Source organism: Anarhichas minor, unplaced genomic scaffold (genome assembly GCF_050575085.1).
Source record: "Anarhichas minor isolate MPS153535 unplaced genomic scaffold, ASM5057508v1 ptg000025l, whole genome shotgun sequence".
Taxonomy (NCBI): domain Eukaryota; kingdom Metazoa; phylum Chordata; class Actinopteri; order Perciformes; family Anarhichadidae; genus Anarhichas; species Anarhichas minor.
The window spans coordinates 7,608,345-7,633,826 of NW_027466471.1; the positions used below are offsets into that span (position 1 = coordinate 7,608,345).

Here is a 25,482-nt window from a genome sequence, read left to right on the forward strand (position 1 = left end):
TGTTTAAAACGTGTTATTACAATCTATTTGGTCAGTACATAGACAATAAATGAACCATCTTCCATATGTTTCCTCAGCAGTAGTCTCTGAAGGGGCTTTCTCCCAGTAATAGTCTCCTCTGAAGTCAGCTTGCAGCCTAGCCATTGATCAGACACCTTACCTGTGCATCGGTAAGTCATTACCTCGCTCATTCAAAACCACAGAGATTTTGAGAGGGTGCAGCTCGGCAAGTGGAGATCAATGTACCAATCACGCTATGGTGCATCTAAACGAAACAACAATCTTAACAATGTCAGCATGTTTGAAATTCCAAGACAAGCATCAGCTGTCGCTGCAAGGAACCTACAAAAAAATGATTTCTTTAGGAAATGCAATTAATGCTACTAGTCATTTCTAATGGTTAAGAATCCAACGAGACAAATTTATTGGATTTTTTGGGTGGGTGCTGAGTCGTGATAGCCAAGTACAAAAATACAGTACATCTGGGTACGAGAGTGTATCCACCGTCTGTGTGTGCGCCTATCCTTACTGCTGTAGTGCAGTCTATATGAGTCATCATGAGATGTATCACGGTGTTGTGTCTTTCATAATAACAGGTTATAATGTTGCTTCACACTCACTCACAGACATGTTTTATCTAAAGTCAGAAGAGGCTAAACATCATAAATATGGAGTCAGTGGGTCTTGATGTAACAGCCGTGTTTTGACACATTGAAAATAATACAGTAAATGTTTAGTTTAATATCTAGCTGTAACTCTTCGGTGTCTACCTTATTAGGTGTTTCATGTGTCTGAATGTTACTGAATCCCCGGATTTCTGCGATATCCTTTAGTTCTATTTCATTTTCATTTCTGTTTAATGGGTGTCATTCTATATACCCTGCAGTATTTCATTTAGGATGGAAAAGTACTTTAAACATGGCACCCAGAAAGAAAATAGGAATATTTTTAATTGCAAGGTTTCACATCACATACGAGTCAAACATCCACACGTTATGATCGGTGTGGCATTTTCTGCTGAGAATGTATTCTGTAAAGACATTGTTGTCTAGTTTGGTAACATACAACCAAAACAAGAAACTCAACTCTTTGGATTTGTGAATGTATGTGTCTTGTAAGTAACTCTGGCATTTCTAAAAAAAAAAAAGAAAAAAAAAAAAGTCTCATGATGGAGTAACTGAGCATCAGCTGGAAAGTCATTTTTTTTGTATTGTACGCTTCAATATGGAGCTCAAGTTCAAGTTTTACAGTTCGAACGGTTCTTCTTTCACTTCAGTGTGGTTTCATGTTCAAATGTTTTATATCGTGGAAAGTTTGTACATACTGTAATTGCAAATAGTATGCCGCCGATGAATTGTAAATTATTTAAACTTTTGCAAAGTCATTGACGATAATTTCTTAACTTATACCTTAACTGAGCTATCATACTGCTTCTTCTATTCATATTTTCAAGTGCATGAACCCAACAGTACTTTTGTTGTTTAGCAACAGGGTCCATTAGTGTTTGTGCATCTGCTAAGTTACCTTCTGCATAATGCTCTCAGGAGCACGAGTGCATCTCAGCTGGAAATGTTTTTACCCTTTAAGACACATCTCCAAAATGGATCTATTTTTTAAACGTTGCAGTGCTACTACCCCACACACATAGGAATGAAAACAAGCAGACTTTGAAGGCTTGTAAACTGTGTTGTAAGGACATTTGTGTCTTCCTCTGGTCCATACCGTTGTCATTGCCTTTATGTTCTGGTGTGAAAAGAGTCCTTTGCTGTTGTAAAATTTAAAAAAAACTTTTGTTCAAAGGTGACTCTATTGTAAGTGGAAACGGCAAATCAAATAAAGCTTCTATGCCTAATGAGTGACTACGTCAAGTATCTGGCTTGTTGAGTGGTGATTGGTTAGTTAGATGCTTGATTTATTAAAAATATATAAAATTATTTGTTAGTTAAAGCCATTATAATACAATTCTGATTCAATTCAATCACTAAATGGCAGTACTATAAATCTAGGTAGAGTTGCAGCTTTTAAGCTAACATACCAGTATTTCATTCCCTATCTGTGCAGAGGAGCATCCTAAAATCATCCAGTTTCCAGGGTGATGAGGATGGAGGTGGGTGGGCAGCGGCACCCAGGGTGACCTTGCTGAGACTGTGTTTTGTAATTCAGCATCTGCCATTCTGCAGCCAGGTGTTGCTCACGAAGAGGCTCACTGTGTGTGTGTGTGTGCATCTGACTCTAGGTTCAAGGTCTTCGCTTTTAAAAAGAAGAACACAAACCCTCTATTTTGTTGAGTTATTCTGACCTTCTGTCATGTGACTCATAAATAAAGCACGCAGCTGCTTTTAACAAACACTGAATCGAATAGTCAAGTTCTCATATTGATGCATACAAATGCACAGGGTTAAGTGACATTATGTCACACGCATACACACATACTTCTCTGGAAGCAGCAGTGTTGTGCTGGTAAACACAGGCCAGCTGACTGGATGGGTATTAAGTGCTTTGATTGCTTAGATTTAACATTGCAGTAGTTGAGTGAAGGAAAAGGTTATAACTTATTCATTTCCTTTGTTCGCTTTATTCCATTTCCTAATGGACAGTATAAATGCTGTACCATGAAAAGTGAAAGAAAAGGCACTATTATGTCCTTGGAGTTTATGTAAACAGTTTAAACAAAATGCAAATGCCCGATGTTTTTGTGTGCTTATCCGTGTGTCTTTATCTGTCACTCTCTCCGACACACACACACACACACACACACACACACACAGATGAGGAGGAGGTAAAGGTGTAGGAGGTAGAGATGGATGATGGCATTCAGATGGTTTAAAGAGGGGCAGTAACGAGATGAACAGTTTCAGAAAAGTTTGGAGTGTGAGGAGGAGGAGGAAGAGCAAGTTCGCCAGCCACTCCTGTCTGTATGGGGTGTACACAACACAGGCTGGCAATTTATCCGCCAATACGAGCTACACAACAATCCACAATATTATAGTGAGAGACGTAAAAGGCTGGGATACACAGTTAATTATTAAAAGTCAACAGAAGACGGAGTCATTATCGGGGAGAGAGGGGAAACTGGGGATTGGAATCGTTCGTTAACTCAGTCAGACATGAAAACAGCAAGCGGACACATGGAGGCAGCAGGCAACACTCGCAGCAAGGGGACAGAGAGAGACAGTAGAGTTCAAGTTAATCGTGTCATTCTGTCTGAAAGGGCCATCAGCCAGAACTTTGTTCATCGCAGGTCATTACCACTTATTTTCACCTACAAAGTCAAAGAGTTAGGCATAACCTTGACATAATTTTCCCTTTCTCCATTCAAGATTGGTAGCTTTTCCTTTGCCTCATACAGCTCAAAATTCATTTTGAGCTGTATGTTGGTTATTTTCAACCCTTTTGGCTTGTGACCCTTTATGTGACGCTACTTGTGACCCCTTGTCATAGGCTTCATATCGTCATGTTGCTGAAAAACATGTATTTACAAAACACCAACTTTTCATGAAGTAAGAAAAATGCAGCCTATATTAAAGCTTTGTGAAAATACATTTGTTAGAGTGTTATATTTGCCTTATACATGCAGTAGACAATTGTTTTCAACCTGCAAAGGAAAGAATATCTAATCCTGCAGCGACAGGAGTGATGTGTCCTTCTGAAACTGTTTCATTTTCATAGTTTTTAGATAGGAGGTAGAATTATCCAGAATTTCTGAATAAAACAGAAAAGTTAGAAACAAATAAAATAATAATATATTTTAGGCCCCTAGGTTGGGGAACCATTGGCCTACAGTATGTTGTCTAACTACCTTGAACTGACAAAGTTGTTGTTAATTGCTGTTTGACTTCACAGTTTCGGCAGTTCATTGTTGATAAGCTCCAATTTGTTTTGAATATCTCTTTTATATGTATTTATAATGTCTTGCCTTGATTGACAGATGGTAGAAACAGACAGGATATATATGAAATGCAAAAAAAGGTGCCCAGGAAAATCAAACCAGGGACGTAGCAGTTACAAGCAGTATGCATTTAAACTAGTAGGCTATCAGGACACAAATATCACTCTAATGAAGAAATGTTGAAATATTGGTACGGTTTATTGTGGAGGAGAGCACATAAGCCCCATATTTATTGACTAAGTATGTCTCTGTCGGAGTCTCACTGCCTGTTGTTCTCTTCCAGGGCAGATGGCGATGAAAAATGCCCTCCGAACATCATGAGACTCACAGAAGCGGCACTAATGGAGGGCACGGTCTGGTGGCCTATTGTCTGAGCCAACTGTTCTGGCCTGGAGTGCAGGGAATTGGATCGCTGCTGTACAGTAGCGAGTCATTTAGTGTCGGGTGGTCATTTCAGAAATACAGGAAATCACTTTTGTAGTCATTTTCTCAGTTTAATATGAACAAAGTATGCATCCCTTATGTTTTGATTGTCTATTTTGACCTGAGGTGACACTGTGTAAAAGTTTTCTCCAGGTTTTTTATATGTTGGTGTGGTAATAACATCAATTCTCCTCAAAACATTAGACTAATGTAGTTATTTAGACACCTTCTTGTATTTGACGGTGTTGCAGAAATGATATATATGCATAGTGTAACAAATGATACGGCTGAATGTTAGATAGAAGGCTCGCTTTTCCATTTACTCTTTGACGACAGTCGAGTAGAAAATGCCATGCAATTTCTGCATTGCTCTAAAGTTGCTGTACCTGGAAAATTGCTCTTGAATAAGACGCTTACCTTGAGGGAGCTTCATTTTTTTGTGAGTGTTTGTTTGAGCTTTGTATTTCTCTCTATTCTATACCTCCGCTGTTAAGGGCCAGAAAATATAGCAGAATTTCCAAAATTCCATCACCGCTGTAGTAAAACTTTTTTTTGTAATTTGTAGCTCATTTTGAGCTGCACATTAATTTGACATCCTAAATTTGTGGGCAGGATAAAATTGTCTCTTGCGTATGTGTCAAAATGATAGGCAGCAGGAATCAACGCTCAGTAAAACAACCTCGCCTGCCCTCAGGCTGCTGAAAAAACATTTCATCGGAACACTCAAACTCAGTGCTATTCCCTTTTGAGCTGCCAGTATGTGATGGATATGCACAGTATGGCCTCCTGTCTGGCTGTGACAGCAGATATATATATACCCATAATTAGACAGCGATGTGGATTCCACATACAAAATTGGGAACGCTTCCTCATTAAATAGCAGAAGAAACTCAAATATGGCTGAAATATGTCCCTCTGCAGATATACATCTGGTTGTCATAGACTTCTTAATGCAGCCTCTCGTTCTCTCTGTCTCTTTCAACATGTGGACAAATCATTAAGATGTCCTAATAGATCCTTAACTATATGCAGTTTTCCTCAAAAATCTCCTCTACTTACTTACCGTATCCATTACTTTGCCCAGCCTTGATTCACATTTCAGCCATGAAGAGGAAACGGTTCTCAAATTTCTATTGCCCTCCAGTGTTTACTCGACTATATCACATCTCAATACTCATAGTTATGGGTGTCTGTTTTAGTTTTTGGTCATTCATGCTTTCAGCAAATCTCCCTCTGAACAAGTTAGAAATGACAATATGCATTAATTTTAGAAAAAACAAATGGTTTGGACTTTACTCAAAGAAAATGACATCTGCTAAATTTGCAAGTAGATGTTCAAACTTATCACGAGGAGCTCGAAAAAACAAGTCTACACTGCCGTCATCTTTTGAGTTCCTCATGGCACACTCAATTCTACAAGTTTGAAACAGCCTTCTCAAGCGCTAGACTCTCCTTCTTTGCTTTAGTGTTTCTGCTGACTGTTTCTCTTTCACGCATCTAAAACAAAAAGTGGAACATAAAAATGTCAAGAGAAACTGCACAAGATGCTGCTGTCATTTTTTGGGCTGGTGGTGTGCCAGATGTGGATAACTCGTAAGGTGTTACACCTACATTGCTGAGAATGATTCAAGATGCCTTTAAAAACAAGAAGCTCCCATCCTCTATTATTGATGCAAATATCTCAACAGATAAAGACAAAACAGATCCTGGCAGTAGACCTCCGACACGCTTGGAAAGGGAGTGGTCCCTAGATTACATTATAGTCATTTAGTAGACGCTTTTATCCAAAGCGACTTACAATTCAGATTCTATCACATTTCTACACCGCAGGCACAGCTACAGGAGCAATTTTTGGAATTAAGTGTCTTGCTCAAGGACACATCGACGTGCGACTGGCAGAGCCGGGGATTGAACCGCCGATCCTTTGATTGGGGGACGGCCCTGCTTTCCACAGTCTACACACTGCTCCTTTAACTCCATTTTAAGAAGTGAATGTGAACACGTGACTGATTGTCTTTAGTCCCATGGTCACCAAACACATATCTTCTGAACATTCTGACACTGAAATGGCTTTTTTCAGACAGACAAGTGAGAAAAAATGTACTTTGTACTTTGTTCGGAATTTTTGTAATGCCAAATATGGCTGATATCCGTGTAAATATCTAATGCAAGCAACATAAAATATAGATTTCTTGTGCGCATATAACCCAATCTGCTTTCCTCCATCTGGAAGACGTTCATAAAACTTCCAAACGAGGTAGGGGGATCGGGGGGGAGAGGCGAACATTCCATGACCATGCGCACTTATGCATCACTATTTTTTTTAAGTCATAAAACGATATGATACAAAAAGTAACAAGAAAATCAAAGTATAGTGTGTCACAAAAGTCGTAAAAATAAATTAAAAAGTCATAGAATAATTTGTCACAAAGGTTGTAAAAGGTCATAGTCTAACACAACAAAAGGTAATACAAGGGTCACAGTATAGTATCTCACAAAAAGTCATATAGTATGTCACAAAAAAAACATAAAAAGGTCAGAGTATACTGTATACACCTACTTTTTCTACACACTTGTTTACATAATAGTCCTGTTTATCCTTTCAATTTAATTGTTCAGCTTTGTTGTCCTTGTTCCAAGCTGTTATGTCTATTTCTGTGTACACTGAGAGCAATGCAAAAAAAAAGAAGATTGTATGTACACATACTTGATCAATAAAGTTGATTCTGTTTCTGTCTACATTGGTTTAAAAGCTGAGCTTGACCTTTGACAAAGCATTAACCTGTAAGCTAACATGTGTAATGTACAATGAGAAGTCCTGGAGGGGCTGATTGGGTTGAAATTAAGGGGCACTGGCCCCAACATGACATTTCTTTCACCTTTTTCGGGACGTCCTTTTTTCACAGCAGACAGTTTGATTTGCCATTGTAGGAAAATATTTTTGTGGTGCCCCTTGCCTCACAGGCAATTCCATCATGAATCATGAATCAAACTGCATATCTGTCCTGTCTTTGAGATTGTTTTTACAGTATTTGATCTATTTTGCATTGTCGCTGCATCCTGTGCTTAGCCCTGCCCAAGATGATTGTTATTGGTTTCAAGAAATGCAAAATAGGCCAGAGCGTTTTTTTTCCTGTTGTGCCAGAATGATAATGTGTGGAGCCAGACCTTTCTTTAGTGCTGCGGGCAACTAAGAAAATAAGTAGTAGTTATGTTGTTGTGGGCTTTTTTGGAATATTTTTTAAATACTTGTATCAAAGTCTGAAGAAGAACAGCAGATAGAGAGTCTCACTCCAAGAGGGAACTTTGTTTTCAGTTTCACAATGAGCATTTTGGCAGCTCCACAAAATATGTTCTTTTCTCTTGTCCAAAACAAAGACCTCCCCCCCCTCCACACACACACACACACACACACACACACACACACACATACACACACACACACACGCACGCACGCACACACACACACACACACACACACACACACACACACACACACACACACACACACACACACACACAAATACATCTTCCTTTCCCCTCATGAAACCCAATGAATTCCAAGGAATGTTCCTCTAAGAGTTTGACTCCCTAACTTGAACAAAACTGAGCAGCACCAAAGCCTCTTCAAGACTCTTCTGTTTGCTGCTCTTCACTCACCATGAAGGCAAGTACATTTTACACTCAGTAACAGGACAATCACGAGCCTATTTCTTCAGATTTCTGCACAACAATTTTAGATTCGATTTTTGAGTAGTTGAGCGTTTACTTTGTGTCCTCAGTTTACTGCTGAAACCTCTCATCTTCTCTTGCCTTCTTCTCTCCTTTACTCTTCTCTTCTTCACTTCCTTAGAGCATTACACAACTCTTTTTAGCGGTCCTGCCATGGCTGCTATTCATTTTCACTCCCAAAGGGTAAATCTGTTAATGCTCTATTGTTTCAACATTTAAAACAACAACATATATATATATAATTGAAATGATACAAATGATAACAGCAATGATTATTTGGTTTCATTACACCTATTTGGTTTCATTTATCGAATCATTTGATTTAAATTTCATCCCCAAGGTTTTGTGTCCAGAGGGTCCATTGCCGGTGGGGGCCTTATGGTGACTGGTCAGAGTGTGATGGCTGCACCAAATTACAGGTGAGGACGAATAATTCTAGTATTGACTCGTTCACTTCTCTCTCTAGGTAATTATTAGCACAACTTAAAGTTAAACACTTTATAGAATGATGATAAAATACACATTTTACTAGCAAGTACATTTTTTTTAAATGATGAAGATATTTAGTGTAATGCTTCTTAGTATATATTTTTTTATATTTCTTTGTCACATTGTGGTATGTCACAGACAAGAAGCCGAGCTATGGCTGTCTACGCTCAGTTTGACGGGAACCCCTGTGATGGGGAGCGGACTGAGACCAGGTCCTGTGAAACCACACAAGGCTGCCCTCTAGAGGATGGATGCGGTGACAGGTTTCGCTGTCGATCGGGTTAGAAAAGAATCTCTGCTCACTTCACATAATCACACAGAATTAAATAACAATCACAGAGCTGTTTGTCTGTCTTGGGACCCACAGGGCAGTGTATTAGCCAGTCCCTGCTGTGTAACGGAGATCAGGACTGTGAGGAAGACGGACATGACGAACGTAGCTGTGACATTGGAAAACACATTGTATGTCTAACGTCAGTTCCCCCGCCTCAAATTGAGCACCTAGGACGCGGGTAAGCGACACATCGTTTGTGCACCCATACACCAACACAGAAGCACGTACCATAGGCTTAACATTGGGATACTTTCTGTAGGTTTGATGTGGTGTCAGGGCAGCGGAGGGCCGCTGTCATCAACACAAAGAGCTTTGGGGGACAGTGTCGCTCCATCTACAGCGGTGTCCACAATGCTCTCTACAGACTGCCCCTTAGTACGACCCAGTACAGCTTCATGGTTGGTCACTCAGGAAACATCTAGAGTTGCAATTAATATTGATACTCCTCTTGGAGTCCTCTCACTTTTTACTGTAAAGGTACCCTGCAGAGATTGTTCATGACCACAGCTTTGTTTTCTCAGCATCCGTAAGGCCTATTAACACGTGACAATATCTTCTACCTGATTTGTAAAGCATTTATTTAATCTATTAGTTTGTTACATCAACTTGTGGGCTTCTTCTTCTTTTCCTCTTTTTATCGGTGCATTCATATCGATGCATTTTGTGATCTGGTTCATTTTTTTTGGCAACTAAAGCTTCTCGACTAAAGTTGAGAAAAGAATGTGACGATGGTTGAGCCTTCAAGGACAAGAAATACAAAGACATGACTTGTCGCTGGTGTGAAAGACACTGGGTTAGTTGACCCAACCATCCACAATGGCCCCAGTAACACCTGGTATTAACATGTGATCTGTATCTGGAAATATTATCTGAAAAAGGACATCTTTGCATTACACCGGGTGTTAATGAGCATTCACTTTACCTCTATCCTTGGATCTCCATGCAAATAAGTTATGCGAAAATGGTGCATTCCAGGTCAAGCAAAGCAATGCCACGAATGGGCGTAATTCATTTCTAAATCAGCTTTTGCAGCTGACCTTTTAAACTTGCTGAGCTCATTTTTTTCTAAAGGATGTTGTCACACATTTACACATATCACAATGTGAGTCAGACCACCCCCAGATATTGTCTGGTGAATCCAATCGTACTTTGATGTTAATGTGTTCTGGGTGCATTTATTTACCTTGTTCAGGTAGGACAAACAGATACAGTTTGCATGTTTGTTCCAGGTGTAAAGGGGGTAAATGTGAGAGAATAACAATGCTGCCTCAGCTCATACTACCACAAAGGTTGCTTAGTTTTAAGTGTTATAACCGATGCTGCAGATTGGTGAAGTCTTGTGGTGTGCATGTAAGACCTTCTGTGAATGCTGTAAATTTAGTGGTGAAATCATTACTTACTTACACCATCACCACTGTGGTCAAAAACCCCACAGGGTATTTTTGAAGACTCAAGATCTTCAGTTTCTGTGCACATTTATTTAATTTTCTTAAGATTGGGTGCTTTAAATTGTTAAATTAACATTGTGAAACCTGTGCTGTTCTCAGGTTAAAGTTCAGAATGACTTCAGTGATGAGATGTACTCCAGTAAATGGCACTATGCGAAGGACGTTGTCAAGAGAGAGACAGTGACCGGGACCACGACAGGATATAGCAACTATGACTTTCACGAGACTCAGGACAGGACCCAGGTGTGTGTTCAACCTGTAGATCCCAGTGATAATGTATGAGAATGGAAAGGGAAAATCAAACTTCAAAAACTAAACTTATTAAGTGATACTATTCCTTCCAGAACCAGAAGCTATTGGTTCTAAAGAGTGACATAGAGGTAGCTCAGTTCCAGAGCACCTCTCATCAGTACCTCCCACTATCTGAGGAGTTCTGGAAGGCACTGGTTAAACTCCCGTCGGTCTACAACTACGCTGCCTACAGGAAGGTTTTACAGAGGTTTGGAACACACTACCTGTCTGAAGGAAGCCTTGGAGGCTCCTTTAAGGTCATCGCCAAGATTGATGAAGAAACTGAAAGCCAAATGGGTGAGGATTCATATATCATCAACAGCTTCATTGTATGCTTTAATCAAAGAATAGTGAATCTTCAGGCACCTGACAAATTCAGCATGTCGTGTTTTTGAGAAACTTTAATTTCCACTATTGGACATAACGGGAAGAAAGTACCTTTTACTTCACATACTGGTGGTTGACAATCATAATTATTCTAATGGTGCCTAGTTGTCTTTTATTTGTAAAAGTTTTATATATGAACGTGACAAAAATAAAAAATAAATAGAACTAGATCACGTTGTTCACCATTGACACAACATGGCTAAATTATATATTTGAAATGTATATTTTAGGGAAAATGTCATCAGAATGTTTTTTCCCTGAATACATTTCATAAAAGCAAATAACCTACTCTAGAATTTAATCTATTTTGCTTTTCTGAAATGTGCTTTGATAGTTGCATCAAAATTTGAATAAATATGCAATATCAATATGTTTCTTGATGCATTTAGAAATGAAGGGTGCATCAGACTATTTTAAATTGTCACAAAGGGCACATAGAATTTCCAAAATAACAAATAATAATTTAAAGTTTTTTTAATGTTCAGTGGTTTAAATGAACCATAAAAACTGTGGTTGGATGCAATTGTATTGGTATTAGAAGTATTAGATGTTTTTTTTCAATTGTCAATCTGATTGATCAAATTGCCGCTCATGAAGCGCTGCCTCAATCCTGCTGTTCATTTCTGACACTGACTTTTGTTTGTCTTTTTCCTTTCATTTTGTTTCAAAGTCAGCACAAGCACTCAGTATAATGAATGTGAGAGGACTAAACGTTGGGTTCTTATATTCCCCATCTACAAAACGGTCTGCAAGAGTGGTCAACATCAAAGCCAATCAAGCAGTGGTACAATTTTATTGTTAATACTACAAACACACCAGCCTCTGAAATCACTTGCCTTTTCTGAATCATTCTGTCATTCTTCATCTCTGCAAATCTTTTCAAAATAGGTAGTACCAGGAGTAATGATGTGCAAAAAGTGAATGTGCAGGGAGGAGGCATCCAACATATTGCAGCACTGCAAGGCATGCGTCTCTCTGATCCGGACAGGAACTGGGAAATGTTCTCAAACTGGGCTGAGTCTGTTCGATCTTCTCCAGAGGTCATAAAACAAACAGTGAGGGAGAGTAAAAGAAGCATTTTGAACTATAAAAGCGTGAACGTAATGTTGGATTCACAATATATGCATTTAAGTCATCTCATCAAATAACACAACGCTACATCTCACTCTTGTTTTGGCAGCTGCGGCCGCTGTCAGAGCTGGTGAAAGAGGTTCAGTGTGCTGGGGTGAAGAGACTCTACCTTCGCAGGGCCATAGAGCAGTACCTTACTGAGAGCGACACCTGCCACTGCCGGCCCTGCAGAAACAATGGCATGGTTGTCATGGTTGGAGATAAATGCAAATGCATCTGTAAGCCTGGCACATCAGGACTGGCCTGTGAGCACGGAAGTGAAGCGGAGGGTCAGCAGGGTGGGTGTTACATATTTTTCGGCAGGTTCTTTACAACTGCTGTCACTTTGGTCTCAAGGTGGTTTGATATGTTTAAAGGAATTAGTTGACATTTTGGTAAATAGGCTCATTCAATTCCTTTCTGAGAGTTAGATGAGACAATGAAGAGATGAATCACTTTTTATTGGATGATATCACACAGACTGCAATATATTTCTCACTTTCTCCCTCGTTCTTCCTTTCTGTTGCTGCCCATTAAGGAGTGATCCACGGCAGTTGGGCCTGCTGGTCAGCCTGGTCATCGTGCTCTGGGGGTCGAAGATCAAGAAGACGTAGCTGCTCTAATCCCACTCCCCAGAACGGGGGTCAACAATGTATCGGAGAACCCACTGAGACGTCTGACTGTGAAGACCAAGACCTGCAATACTTAAAGTCAGAGCGAGTTTAGGTTTCATTTTGTAACACTATTGTAACAGGCACCAGGGTTCTCTGCATCGAAGGAAGTTTCACAACATCAACACTTTACAACATCTTTATTTTTTAACTATTTATTTCTTTACAGAACAATGGAGCCTCTTTGCTTTGACCATACTCTCCCAGCAAGTCAGACGTGTGGAAACCCACCTGTTCTAATCAACGGCTACATCCTGGTGAAGATTAAGCCAAACATCTATATACCGTACATTGCATAACAAACTATTGAAAAGATTGAATATGTTCATGATCACACAAATTGATTTTCAAGTTTGGGGTCACTATGTCCAAGAAGGGCACAGTTTAGTGTCCTCATATTATTTACTTTGTCTTTATATCAGTCAGCCTAATTACCCAAAGGCTTTAATATGGAGAAATGATGTCTTTTGGTAAATATAATAATGCCTCTAAAGCACATTTGAGACCCAACATGAAAACAACAGGCAATGTGGGAAATGTTTTTGTGTATGTGAAATTAAATATTTCATGTGCCTCCAATAAAGGGAAATGAGCCTGGCTTAATGGCATGGGGTCACATTTGGTATTTATATTTCAGTTCCTAATTTCTGTTCCTTTGTAAGAGATCTGTACATAAAATTGAAACTGGAAAAATGGAACTTAATACCCTTCTTGTCACCACATTCTCCACAGGTCCCTAAGGACATTTACCTTGTGGGTAGTAAGGTTGAGTACACCTGCACTGGCAGTTTTCATCTCGCTGGTGACAGCATCCTAGAATGCACTGCTAATCAAACCTGGTCTACCAGCCCTGGACTGTGTACAGGTGAGTACCTATAACAAAGGTAAGGATATTGTAATCCTACTTCAATAAGGACTCCATTCTGGATGTATAAAGAAAACTGGATACAGTGTCCGAGCTGACACCCCATTCATTGCTATCTAAGTTACTCAGTGGCGCATGTAGCAAAAAAAGCTTGACTTCCAATTGCAGAATTTAGTTTAAAATACCCAGATTTCCCGTTGATCTTTCGCATCACTGGGCCCATAGAGCAAGCGCGATAGCCTTACCCCCACCTCCCGGCCCTCGGCCCTGCCTCGTTCTCATTCACATGAACGGAGGAAGGACAATAACTCTGGATTCCGCTATTAGTGTAGTTTACAACTTTTCGGACCTAAAGATTAAAATGAGGGCTATTCAAGTGTTCGTACGGGGAAGTTAATTTACCTAAAAAACATTATCCACCGAGATACATACGTCTCTCTCCCAATCTAAGTCTATCGGGAAAAGTGTTTTTGGGCCTGGCCTCACATAACGCACCCGGATATTGTAATTCCACTATTTTTAATTTGCTTCAAAGCCTGGCGCTCTTATTGGGGGCTTGTTCTCTATGGGTAATACTCTCCTTCAATCACGAGCATGCATTCACCCACTGACATTTTGCATAAGCGTAGCCAGCCAACGAGGATGTGACTACCTGAATATGTGAGGACCCAGTATATAAGGCAGCACACAATGCTGCTAAACTATCCTAAGCCCGCTTCAGCAAGGATATTAAGAGCAGCAGGGGCAACCTACTTCTTAATAACCTATAGGCTGCCGCAGCGGAGAAGTAGGGTGCTCCAGCTAACCCAGGTAGCACGTAGCGAAACTTGGTAGAGCCATGGCCTGACCTTGCAGGGGTCAAACAGACAAGCTGTAGACACCATGCATCCCCACCCTCTACACCAGTTCTGTGTCATTCCAGTAATTATGGACCCTGAAAGGGAGCTTGACATGTCCAAGATATCAGTGGGCAAATTGACTGAAGAGAAAAAAAGAATGGTTTAGCAGCGGGGTATGCTGCCTTATATACTGTGGGGTCCGCACACATTCGGGTAGGCACGTCCTGATATTCTACACCTGGGCGAATAATGATTGTTATCATTTTGTTTGTGATACCTTTAGAGTCAAGTAGAGGGTGGACCCTGTATGGGTTAGAACCAAAGTTTAACATTTACGATCGCAATGAATTACAGCGTTACTCTGTTGAAGTCCGCTTTTCTTTCAGTCTCCAGGTGCAACATCCAGTCCCTCTCTGATGACGTCACAGCCTCTCCTTTAAAGCAGGGCTATGGCATAGGGGAGACAGTCACCTTGTCCTGTCCAGCAGGTAGACAGCTACTAGGAGAACCAACGGTTATATGTGACCCCAGTCTGCATTTTTCACCAGATCCAGCAAACATCAAATGCAGCCCAGGTACATTTTACTTCAAGGTGTATAGGCCTTTTAGTCATCTAACAGACTGCTTGGAACTGCTGTGTAACAAGATGTGATTGTGCCCTACTTTTCATTCATTCTTTAATGTTCCATGTACTATAATTTTCTCGTTGCATCCATGGATGTCAGCAATGTGGGAGAATGATTTCTATGTCTCCCACAGTACCACAACAAAGCAGCTCTCTTGTCGTGCAATGTAAACCGTGGGAAAAGTCTTCCAAAGGAAAATGTGTTTGCAAAATGCCTTTTGAGTGCCGGTATGTTTCATCACTTTGTCCATGTGACATTTTGCAAATTGGACGGATTTCAATAATTCTTTTGTTTTTGTGGTTATTGTGTTTGATGATGACTTTTGTCACCAGTTCATCATCTTTGGAGGTGTGCGCCACGAATCCTGTGAATAGAAAATCAGTCCTTCTGAATGTCTGCAAAGTGCATGCTCTGCAGTGTATGGGGAAGAACTATACTATAGCAGAGGACAGCGCATGCAAGTGGCCGGAGCACAACACAACAGGCTGCATCAACTGTCACATGTGGGAGACCTGTGACGGTGGGGACATCTAATAGTTACAAACAATCAATGGCAACGTACAGTATTTGCAGTTTGTAGTAATTGATCCCATTTGTCTTCACGCCATTCATTTAGATCAAACCAACGAGTGTCGCTGCAAGGACTCTGCAGATTGCTTGACGCCGGGATTAAATGTGTGTGTAAAAGTTGGGGAGGATGCAACCTCAGTGTCTCAGACCATGAGCGAGTGTGAAACAGGACTACGGAGATGTAAGGGAGGAACGGTGTCAGTTGTCAGTATCCTGCCTTGTACTGCTGAAGATGCGGGATTGACCATATGACTTTAAATCTCCACCTTCCTTTACACATTAACCCTCTATGACACTCTCCTCATATTTTTTCCGGTGAATTAGTATTGTATCAAATGTTACCGCTTCACCAAATTGATAAAGAAAACATCGTTATGCATGTATAAAACCATAATGTAAAACTGTATCAAAACAACGAATAAATAGCAAAATGGTAAATGGACCTGCTGAAAATGTATTCTAGCTAGTTGCCCTCTGAAGGTGTGAGTGCATGTGTGTCTGAACCTGCCTGTAAACTGTGCGACACCAGCTAAAAGTCATAATGTAGTATTCCATAAAAAGGTCGAAATGGACATAGTACAATATGCCATATAAATGTCATGAAAATCACAGGATAGTATGCCATAGATATGAGATCAAAAGTCAAAATACAGTATTGTATGAAAATGGCATTTCACCATATTGGAGAAACATGGTTTGAACTGGGCAGCAAAAATATACAGTGTCTCTATTCAGAGCAATTTACAACAGTTTATATACAATACTGTAACATAAACCATTCATTATATTGTGCTGTTCCGGTGTATAGCTTCTGTGTATCCCTGCATTCAGTAGACATGTCACCCATTTGTTAAAAGACACACATCTACAGGCAATTTAGAGTCATAATTCACCTAACCTGCATGTTTAGATTATAATAAATATAATCGTATACAGTCGGCCAAATTTTGGGGTTGACGAGTATCCTTGAAATAAATCATGTCAGCCACTTATCACTACATAATGACAAAACTTTCAAGCTTTTCCTTTACTGATAAAAAAATATACTTACTTCCAGCAGCAAAAGGTGACCAGCTAAATCCTGTCTGACGGTAAATTCTCTTTTTCACTCTATTTCTCCAGCCCTCAGTAAACACAGACAGACGCTGCTTGTTATGGACCTAATAAAAGATCTTCTTGCTTTTCTCTCTTTCCCATTCTGTACCTCCATCTATCTTTGTACCCTTCTTACCCTCCAAGATAGACATGTCAGACAAATGGGACATTTTCGATAGTTTGTCTCCACCCAGTGGAAGATTCAGTGGATTACATGCAAGACAATTCCAAGACTAGATGATTAGTTTCAATAACAAAAGTTTTATTAACAATGTAAAATGACCTATATCAGCTTTGACTACTGTACCTTCACCGTGCCATGAACATTGATCACTATCATTAATAAGCAAGAACCATGCTGCCTGGCCTCTGTCTGCACTGGACTGCCTGAGACAGAGGGAGACCCTCCCTGTTTACACCAACAATCAGAATATTTACCAACCATCTCCATCTTTGAAACAATCCAGAGCATTGCGTAAAGAGAGTATGTGTATATACAAGTCTAATGTCTCAATTTATAGATAGATATTGTGTGCAAAGAAGTTTTCTTTTTGAGTATTGTATCATATATTCCATTTTGAAGCTGGAAAGGTAAAGTTGGATACAGGTACTTGGTTTATGGAAGACTAAATTAAGTACATTAAGAAGAAAAAACAGCAAGAAACAGAAAACAGATACTGTAATACACAACAAACTTACCCTGCACAAACCTCTCATCTCAGCTCAGACATACAAAGATATAACTTTGTCTTTGCCATCGTGGAATATTCAGATGGCTTCTGTTCATAAGTTAACACATTATTTCTGACAAAAACTGACAATTACATTCCCTTTTTTTTTTACATGAACCCTTATTTCATTCACTCGGGTTTGCAGAAGTAAATGAACATTGACACATTGATCTCAAATGACCTCTCATTCTCTTTTACATCGGACAAGCAAATATCTGACTTCTTTTACCAAAAAAAGGGAAAATTTGTTGCAAAATATCTTAAAATATATGTTCATGACTTTTGTTTTCATCACATTGCAGTTACAATTCTTCTTTGTATCACAAAATAAAATTATAAAATGGGCAGCCTTTTAAAAAAAAAGAGAAAGAGACAATTTATTTGAAAATGGCAGTAATAGATTGGTGGGAGACACAAGTGGTGAAGGACAGTGGGTGATGGTGTCTTTGTTGCCGCCTCCTACCCACGAAGGCGGGGCCCTTAGCTGGTTACCAGGCAACAGAGCCCAAAGAACCGCCTCTTCCTCTGTCGGACCAGTGGGTAGGGAGTCAGGTTCAGCAAACTGCTGTCATCTGGGCACAAGAACACACGGCAGAGCAGAACACTGCCAAGTTAGACATTTGTGTTAGTTTTAGATATGTGTTTTTCTTTAAGCCAGTCTTCATCTCAATGAACTGTCGATGCTTTTTCGACTATAAAAGACTGAGAAAGTGTCACTGCTCTGGGGTTGAGGTGTGTTTGGGGATGTGTGTGTAATTGGGTGAAGCTAAATAAGTCTCACCTTGGTTCTTCAATGGTAAAGGCATTGTCTCCCTGAGTTTACTGAGAAGGTTCTTCATCTCCCTCATATCCCTGCAACAACACAAGTAAGGGCTTTAATGTAGAGCATCTTTCATGCGCTGTATTTACACACAAACACACACACACAAACACACACACACACACAACTTCAGCAAATGCTCACCTGCCCCATTTTTGCAGTGTCATCTAAAAATACATCTTAAGTAAATTGTATTCGGCATGATAAAATGTATCAGTCTAATTTCAGCAGCTAATATTATACACGCTCTGACAAAGCACAGTGCGCTCTGTGACGACGAGATGCCATCTCAATATGTCAGGAATTGTTCAAGTAGTTTGCAAACAGTCTATGTTGCAACATCCCAAGTAAAACTGGATGTTTTACATTTTTGATAATTTGATTCTGTGTTTTTAAGGAATCTATATATAAATATATAGATGCTATAGATTAGTATATTAATATGATGTTATAGATTAATATATATAATCTATATTCTTTTTGTCAACTCTGCCAAGTACAGTCGGTTGTAAATACTGTGGGTTGGCATTGCACAAGAACATCTGGTAATTTATAGAATCTGTATTTTCCTTTACTGCTATGCAATTATATCTTCATAAGAACAAATATTTAACAAAGCAAGCTGTAAATGATCAACTATTACATTATTAGTGAGGTTGAAAGAGGAAGATTTGAGGTGGGATGTAGTTAAATGAAGTGATTTCATTAAATATATATTTTAAAGAAAATAATGAATGTTATGAAGCAACCTGTTGACGCATCGCTGATCTTTTCAACCCTGTAAAGTGACAAAAAAATAGCGGCATACTTTGCATTATGTTTGCTGACACTCGCGCTACAGCGAGGAACATGTAATTATTCACACATCAATAAACACACACAAACACAAACACACAGCACTTACACTCGCACACAGAAGGACACAACACATTCGTTATCTACTTACCTTTCTATGTTTTCTATGTCAGTGGCCACCAGCCAGTAGAGCTGAGGAAAGTCAGTGGGGGAAGAAGAGGTGTCCTCCAGGATGGGGATGTCTGAGCTCTCCTCCGTCTTACTTTCGACCCCGGTAGGGCCACAGCCATCCTTACCTAAAGCACATAGAGAGCAGCGAGCCTAAACATGTGTCACCACTACATTAAACAAAGGGGAAACAAGGACGGAAAAAAACGGACATAAAATGACCCGTTCGATCACATGTTTTGTCTTTGTTTATGAAAGATGTACAGAAGCACTTGTTTATATTGGTACGCATACATCCAGGTTTGTTGATTAGGCTGCCGGTGAAGTTTTAGATGATATTCTGAATAATAAAACATGTTGAAAGCTGTCAATAAATAATTACATCTGTGTATATATTTTAAAATCTGCTAGTCTGAGTTCTTTGTCATTTGTTTTAAATGAATTACATTTTTAAAAAGACAAACAAAGCATGCTGTATATAACATGCGTATACACCCAAACTCAACAGCTATGCCATGAGGCTTGTTCATGTATTAACCTTTCCTGTGAAGCTGCAGGGAGCCCAGCAAGCAGACAGATTTGAGCATCTCAGTGATGTACATCTCCAGACAGCACTGCAGCTGGATGAAGAGCCTACAGATCTCAGGGTGGATCTCCCCGTCCTCTGGCCTGAGATGACACATAGTTAGAACACAGACCGGTTACTGGACAGCTGGAACCCGATGAACTCTGGGTACAATACAATATGGAAACAAATAAAAAAATAACTTATTACAAATTAATACAAAACGAAAGTTGACTGATGAGTTTAGACTTGTTGAGCTCAGTTACTTTATGTGTATGTGCTACACCTAGCCCTAGCAGTTCCTTTGATCAGTGCTCAGCATATAGATTCCAAACTGCATAAAAAGGCACGACATTGCCTAGTTTGGGTAACTGGGAAAAAAGTAAAATAGTGCGGCTAATAGTGAAGTAAAGAGTCAAATTCACCTAACTTAATTATTCCTTAAATACTATATGATGGACTGGATCAATCCATGAGTGGATAGTGGAATTTAATATTTTCAGTTTCAGAATGCACATCTTCTATGTCACTTCATAAAACAGTCAACTACACATGTCACTAACATCATTTAATATTTTGAAGTATCTTTCATACAAATTAAAAATAACTAATATCAGAAGGGGTCATAAACTCACATAATCACATAAAAAAGTTTCCCAAATGTAAACCACTAGATGAGAGATACGCTGGAGTTTGCATTAAGGATGAATAAATAGGAGTGGTCTGTTTCTTTAGACCTGTTTCTATTTCTTTATGTCAACAGCAGACGGGGTCAAAATTGCAACGGGCTGGATTTTGCTTGATTATCTTATTGTGTGTCCATATTTTTTTGTATGTTTAACCATCTGAGAATGTGTAAATAAAATTCAGTGGAGAAGTTCAAACATAAAACCCCCATCTGAGTATTTTTCATTTACCCAGAGCTGATCACTAGCTTTTAAAAGACACCGCAGTAGCTTGAAGACCATATAGATCTGGTGTTCAAAGGGGAACTACAGCAGGTGATATCCAGTGGGTGTGATATCACAGGGGAAAGTGACAGCGATGGAAGGTGTGAAACTTGCACCTGGTGCAAATATTTTTCACACAAATCATGCTGTTGCATTCCCCTCTTCCAACAGCAAGCCTCTCCTTCCCATCCTTGTTTTGTCACAGTGCTGCCTTCTACAGTATACTGTTGCTAAAGCAGAGCTGTCATCAATGCTATATCCTGCTTATCAGCTTTCCTCTAGCACATCGGAGAGGCCCTGCATCACTCAAACCATTCAGACACACTGGCTTTATTTGATTAAAGGGGAATGATCTGTGCTGTCTAATTCAAGCCCTGTGTCTCTAGCAGTGGAGACGGACATTGAAATGGCCCGGAGAGCTTTTAGAGGAGGAGGTTTAGAGTATTATGACAGTGACGTTGATGCTGCTATCAGTGGAAAGTTTGAGTTTTCTCTAAAGCTGCTACACCGTCTCTTTTTCTGAAGCAACAGCAGAAAATTCAAGCACACGACCATAATTGATAGTACTTGTTGGCTTGGAGGTATAACTGTATCTAGCTGTATAATTACGAGCCATATATGTGAAAAAGAAGTACAGACTGCTCTGTTTCTCAAATGATTTGAATAAGATGTCATTAAAGCCTTGTTATAAAAATGCAACTGAGATGTCCCTGTACATTGGATGTTGTATATGACAGGAAACATGCAGAAGACGTGCTTGCTAGCTAACCATACGAGTGTGTGACACACATGCATAAAAAGCCTCCATATATTAAATGGAAAGACTTTGTCATGCATGTAACAGACAGTGAATGATATGCATTCTTAAATCGCTGTAAAATATAGCAAGTGGATTAATTATTGAGGCAGGAAATGGGTTACAGAGTAGAGTAGAGTACAGCCTAACACATTTAAACGCGTGCCAATGAAAAATATGGCAGGCTAATATTTAATGGAGATCATTGAATGATTTTGCAGGTCTCCAGCAAATGTGTATGTAGGAGGAAGATGGGCTATAGTAAACCTGATGCTGTTATTGTTCCAATAGCGCCCAGGCTTTGGCAAGCAGCTATAGCACTGCAGAACGTCTTTCCAAATCCCCCTCGCCACTGGCTTCAGTCTGTCCAATTGTTATTTAAGTAAATTTGAGGGTGCCAAGTCAACTGGCATCTTAGCGTCACTGAGGACCTTCAAATCCCAAGCCTCACTTTGCCCTTCTTCCACTGGCATCAATGTGGAGTAGATGTTGTGCTCAATGGCGAGTGCAGGCCAAGTCAACAGACACGTCAAGCTTCTATCGCAGCTGTTTTGCCCTATCTTCAACAAAACCTCTAGTGTAAACAAACCACTATTTTAACCACCTCATATCGTCTGATCACGTTGCATTGACTGTTTATCTTTTTTTTAAGGAGAGATAAAGTCAAGGATTTGGATTCTTATAATATTCTGAAATATCCATTGTTATATCCCCCCACATACACACACACAAACACTCACAATACATTAAAAGCAAAAGTCATTGGCTTCACATTATTGATACTATTATCTCAGATATTCATCCTGGGAAGCGTTTCACTTCGTGCATTATCGTTTTAGGCCCCAGCTAATGGGAAGCGGTCAGTTACAGCATGTTGTTGTGATTGATTCCTGGTAAAGCTGTCCCACTAGCAATTAGAGACATCATGCTTTTTTTTTCAGTTGAACTCATGTCCCCCCCCCCCCCCCTTAAATATACATGTGCCTAAAACGGGGATGCTTATGCAAATCAGAGATGGACTTTGGTCAAATATATATATATATTACTTAACAACTTTAGGCGCAGCAATGTTGCAGAGCGCCCCATTTGGCGCACTATCAGGACCGTGGACAGCTCTTTACGAGGTACTTATTTTCAGCACCATGGACAGTGTCGGTGCCAACTCACCCCGATATCAAGGACAGACTGTGGTGCGCCGCTCTCGCCATTTCGCAGCCTTTAGTTCGGGTCTTCAGCATTTCGGCCCGTAAAGAAGGACAGTCCACAGTAATTTCGCCAATAGAGATGACCAGTTCACGGTACAGAGCCACAAGCGTATTAAATTCTTGGACGATCTGTGTTACAATGAGATGATGAAATCACACAAAAACACAAGTTATTCCCCAGATGACTTAGTCAAGTAAGCACCGCACACATATAGCAAACAACTTTTGCTTTCTCATGGCTTCCTGTTGTGGTCATTGCAGTAGAATGTCATGCATCCCTGCATGTTGACTTGTCAACATGCAAACGTGTCAGACAAGAAGAAATGCTGAGCAGTACTACACACAGCCTCACTATTCTTTTTCTCCCCACACGGACGACAAATAAGAGGTAGTATTTCAGAAATAAATTGCAAACTTGCACATATGTGGTCACAAAAGTGCATTGATATCTTCGAGTAACTTGTGACTGAGCAAAAAAGTGAAGCATTGACATTAAAATAGTCCGCAAAGTCAAAGTGGATGTTGAAAAAAAACCTGATTTTTCTTTTATTGACGGAGGTACCATTATGTTAAATTTGCACAACTGAAGAGCTTGGGGTTGGTGTACAAATATTTGGTTCATTTTGTGCAACTCCTGCATAACATCCTTCTGCACTCAGCGAGGCTGCATGGCGAAATCTGATGTATGAAAGGGTTGACATATGATCGACATATGCGTGTCAAACATCTGTCAAAACATGTGCCATGATCACGAACATCTCGATAATCTTGTGATTGGGGCAATTTTGAAATCAGGCCAAATCACCAACACTCCAAATGCAAATCACAATCAATCTGCACGCCGAGATGATCTGTTTGCCTTCGCTGTCGACAAAGCAATGCAAATGCTTATATCTATTTTTAGGCTCCCAGACCGGATTACACTCTTTTTTTTTTTTTTGCAGCTTTTAACAGCTGTCGCCTGTGCATCCTGCATGCACGGGACAGTCGATCGTCCTATAGAACAAAGGAAGGTTGCGCTAATAACGTCCTAATGAGAGGCACCATGCAGGCATCGTCGTGTCGCACACCTACCATTCTGCAGTCGGCCACGGCGCGCTGGGCTTTGCGGGTACTTTCGGTGCTCTCCCTCCTCTGTGGGTCTCGGTGCGGAGGCTTGCCGATCTGGAAGATGTTCCCGGCGGATCTGGGGCGGTTTTTGCGCCCATTCGATGCAGAACTCATGCATACACATCCACTAATAAAACAGCCCTAACACAGAACGGTTCTGTCTTATTTTCCCAACCAAACTCCACCACTTTCTCTCTTCCTGCCTCACCACCCTGCACCTTACTGTTCACCTTTTTCCTCTCCTCCGCCAATTCACCTCAGCTAACTACTGGCTGGGTTGAAACCCCGATTATTGTCTTTGCTCTGTCAGTCTCTCACGTTCTTCCCCCTCTAATGTGGGAGACGGAGCAAATATGTTCCCAGACGAGCCTTAGAGTGCAGAAAAAGTACCGGATGAGCGCCTGCGACTCCTCTCCGCATTGCCTCGACTGCGACGGGGCGCGAGTCACCTTCAATCCAACAGCGCGCGGTGCACACAGTGAAGACTTCACACCCAACCCGGAGTCCAGCTAGCTGAGGTGTCTTCTCTGACGCGCCGATGTCGGAGGGAGACGATCGCGTTCACGGATATTCTCCAAATGCAACCATTTTTTATGATTGCGCGTTTCCATTAAACAGCGATAAAAACAGGGCGATAACGATCTTTTTCTTAGCTGCACAACCTCCTTATAGAGACGCAACGCCGCTGAGGATTTCACATCGCACAGGCGACACGTTACGCCTCTGTGTCGGAGAAAATCTGAACGTTACAAAAAAGAAAAAACTTAATCCCTGCTATGGCGGGTCTCAATCCGCTCCCAGGGTCTGTTCCCTTCGAGTGTTTCCAGCTGGTCGGGCGGCCCTATCTCTAACCTTGGAGAGGCAGTTAGAAGACGAACAGTTGCTACAGGCCTGACGTGGCTCTGTGGCTGGCAACACTGCGCACCCAAAGGGACGGGAATACTAATTGGGCCCGTCAGGTGAAACCCCCGCCCTGAGCTGTATCAGCTCCTAACCGTGTGAACATCAGACTGCTGGCCACTTTGCCTCCAAATAGAAAATAAGTCAAACGGAATGAATGAGGATAATTCGATACACCAGTGGAGACTAAATGTGGGTCAATTTAAACTTTAGCATTGAACACCACGGTTGAAATACACATCTGTGGCATATTTGTGATATGCAGGGCCATTGTTTTGGGACGAAAAGTGTGTTTTATTGTATTTTCTTTTAAAATATATGTCTCTTCTCTACAGCAATATAATATGCTTATTGACACACAGGGTGGTGTAGTGTTACTTTATTAGAGTTCAAAGCAACATAAGTATATTTTGAATTAGTTAATATTTGGGTTTTATTATATATTTGGAATAGACCTCCTATGTTGCTTGGTAGCCCACAATCCCCCCCTCCCAATACCAATGAAAGTCTATACTTGCAATCCATGTCAGGCTGACAAATACATAACCACAAAAAGTATTATGTAAATTGGAAGTATGCTTCTTTCATGCATACACACAAATGGAGAATGGTGGCATCAAAGAAACAAAACAGGCTACAGTGTATATGAATATATACATGTATAATTTATCAA

General features: G+C 40.3%; 2 protein-coding genes across 3 annotated transcripts; one reads left to right on the top strand and one right to left on the bottom strand.

Moving 5' to 3' along the window:
• Window positions 1–7,973: 7,973 nt before the first annotated feature.
• Window positions 7,974–16,042, top strand: c7a (complement component 7a). The gene is made up of 18 exons (XM_076099633.1): window positions 7,974–7,979; window positions 8,166–8,227; window positions 8,385–8,463; window positions 8,672–8,813; window positions 8,901–9,045; window positions 9,127–9,265; window positions 10,415–10,558; window positions 10,660–10,903; window positions 11,664–11,777; window positions 11,882–12,048; window positions 12,174–12,402; window positions 12,642–12,813; window positions 12,944–13,031; window positions 13,507–13,639; window positions 14,865–15,053; window positions 15,238–15,331; window positions 15,437–15,624; window positions 15,721–16,042. The coding sequence occupies exons 1-18, from the start codon at window positions 7,974–7,976 to the stop codon at window positions 15,924–15,926; spliced, it is 2,541 nt and encodes an 846-aa protein (XP_075955748.1). The 3' UTR covers window positions 15,927–16,042.
• A 1,767-nt stretch (window positions 16,043–17,809) lies between these two features.
• Window positions 17,810–24,039, bottom strand: rgs7bpa (regulator of G protein signaling 7 binding protein a). Of its 2 annotated transcripts, XM_076099573.1 has the most exons (7): window positions 23,874–24,039; window positions 22,762–22,928; window positions 20,766–20,771; window positions 19,822–19,952; window positions 19,267–19,411; window positions 18,282–18,352; window positions 17,810–18,072 (listed from the first exon to the last, which is right to left on the bottom strand). In XM_076099573.1, exons 1-7 carry the CDS (start codon window positions 24,021–24,023, stop codon window positions 17,981–17,983), a joined length of 762 nt encoding a protein of 253 aa, XP_075955688.1. In that variant the 5' UTR covers window positions 24,024–24,039; the 3' UTR covers window positions 17,810–17,980. The 2 variants fall into 2 exon arrangements, with proteins under 2 accessions (XP_075955688.1, XP_075955687.1); XM_076099572.1 differs by lacking the exon at window positions 20,766–20,771.
• Between the last annotated feature and the right edge of the window lie 1,443 nt (window positions 24,040–25,482).

Coding starts and splice junctions, on each gene's coding strand:
- rgs7bpa (XM_076099573.1), bottom strand. CDS start 24,023: ATGAGTTCTGCATCGAATGGGCGCAAAAACCGCCCCAGATCCGCCGGG. Junction 19,412..19,821: donor CCTGCAGCTTCACAGGAAAG/GTTAATACATGA, acceptor TATGTGCTTTAG/GTAAGGATGGCTGTGGCCCT. Junction 18,353..19,266: donor GACATAGAAAACATAGAAAG/GTAAGTAGATAA, acceptor GTGTTGTTGCAG/GGATATGAGGGAGATGAAGA.
- c7a (XM_076099633.1), top strand. Junction 8,814..8,900: donor CAGGTTTCGCTGTCGATCGG/GTTAGAAAAGAA, acceptor TGGGACCCACAG/GGCAGTGTATTAGCCAGTCC. Junction 11,778..11,881: donor TCAAAGCCAATCAAGCAGTG/GTACAATTTTAT, acceptor TTTTCAAAATAG/GTAGTACCAGGAGTAATGAT.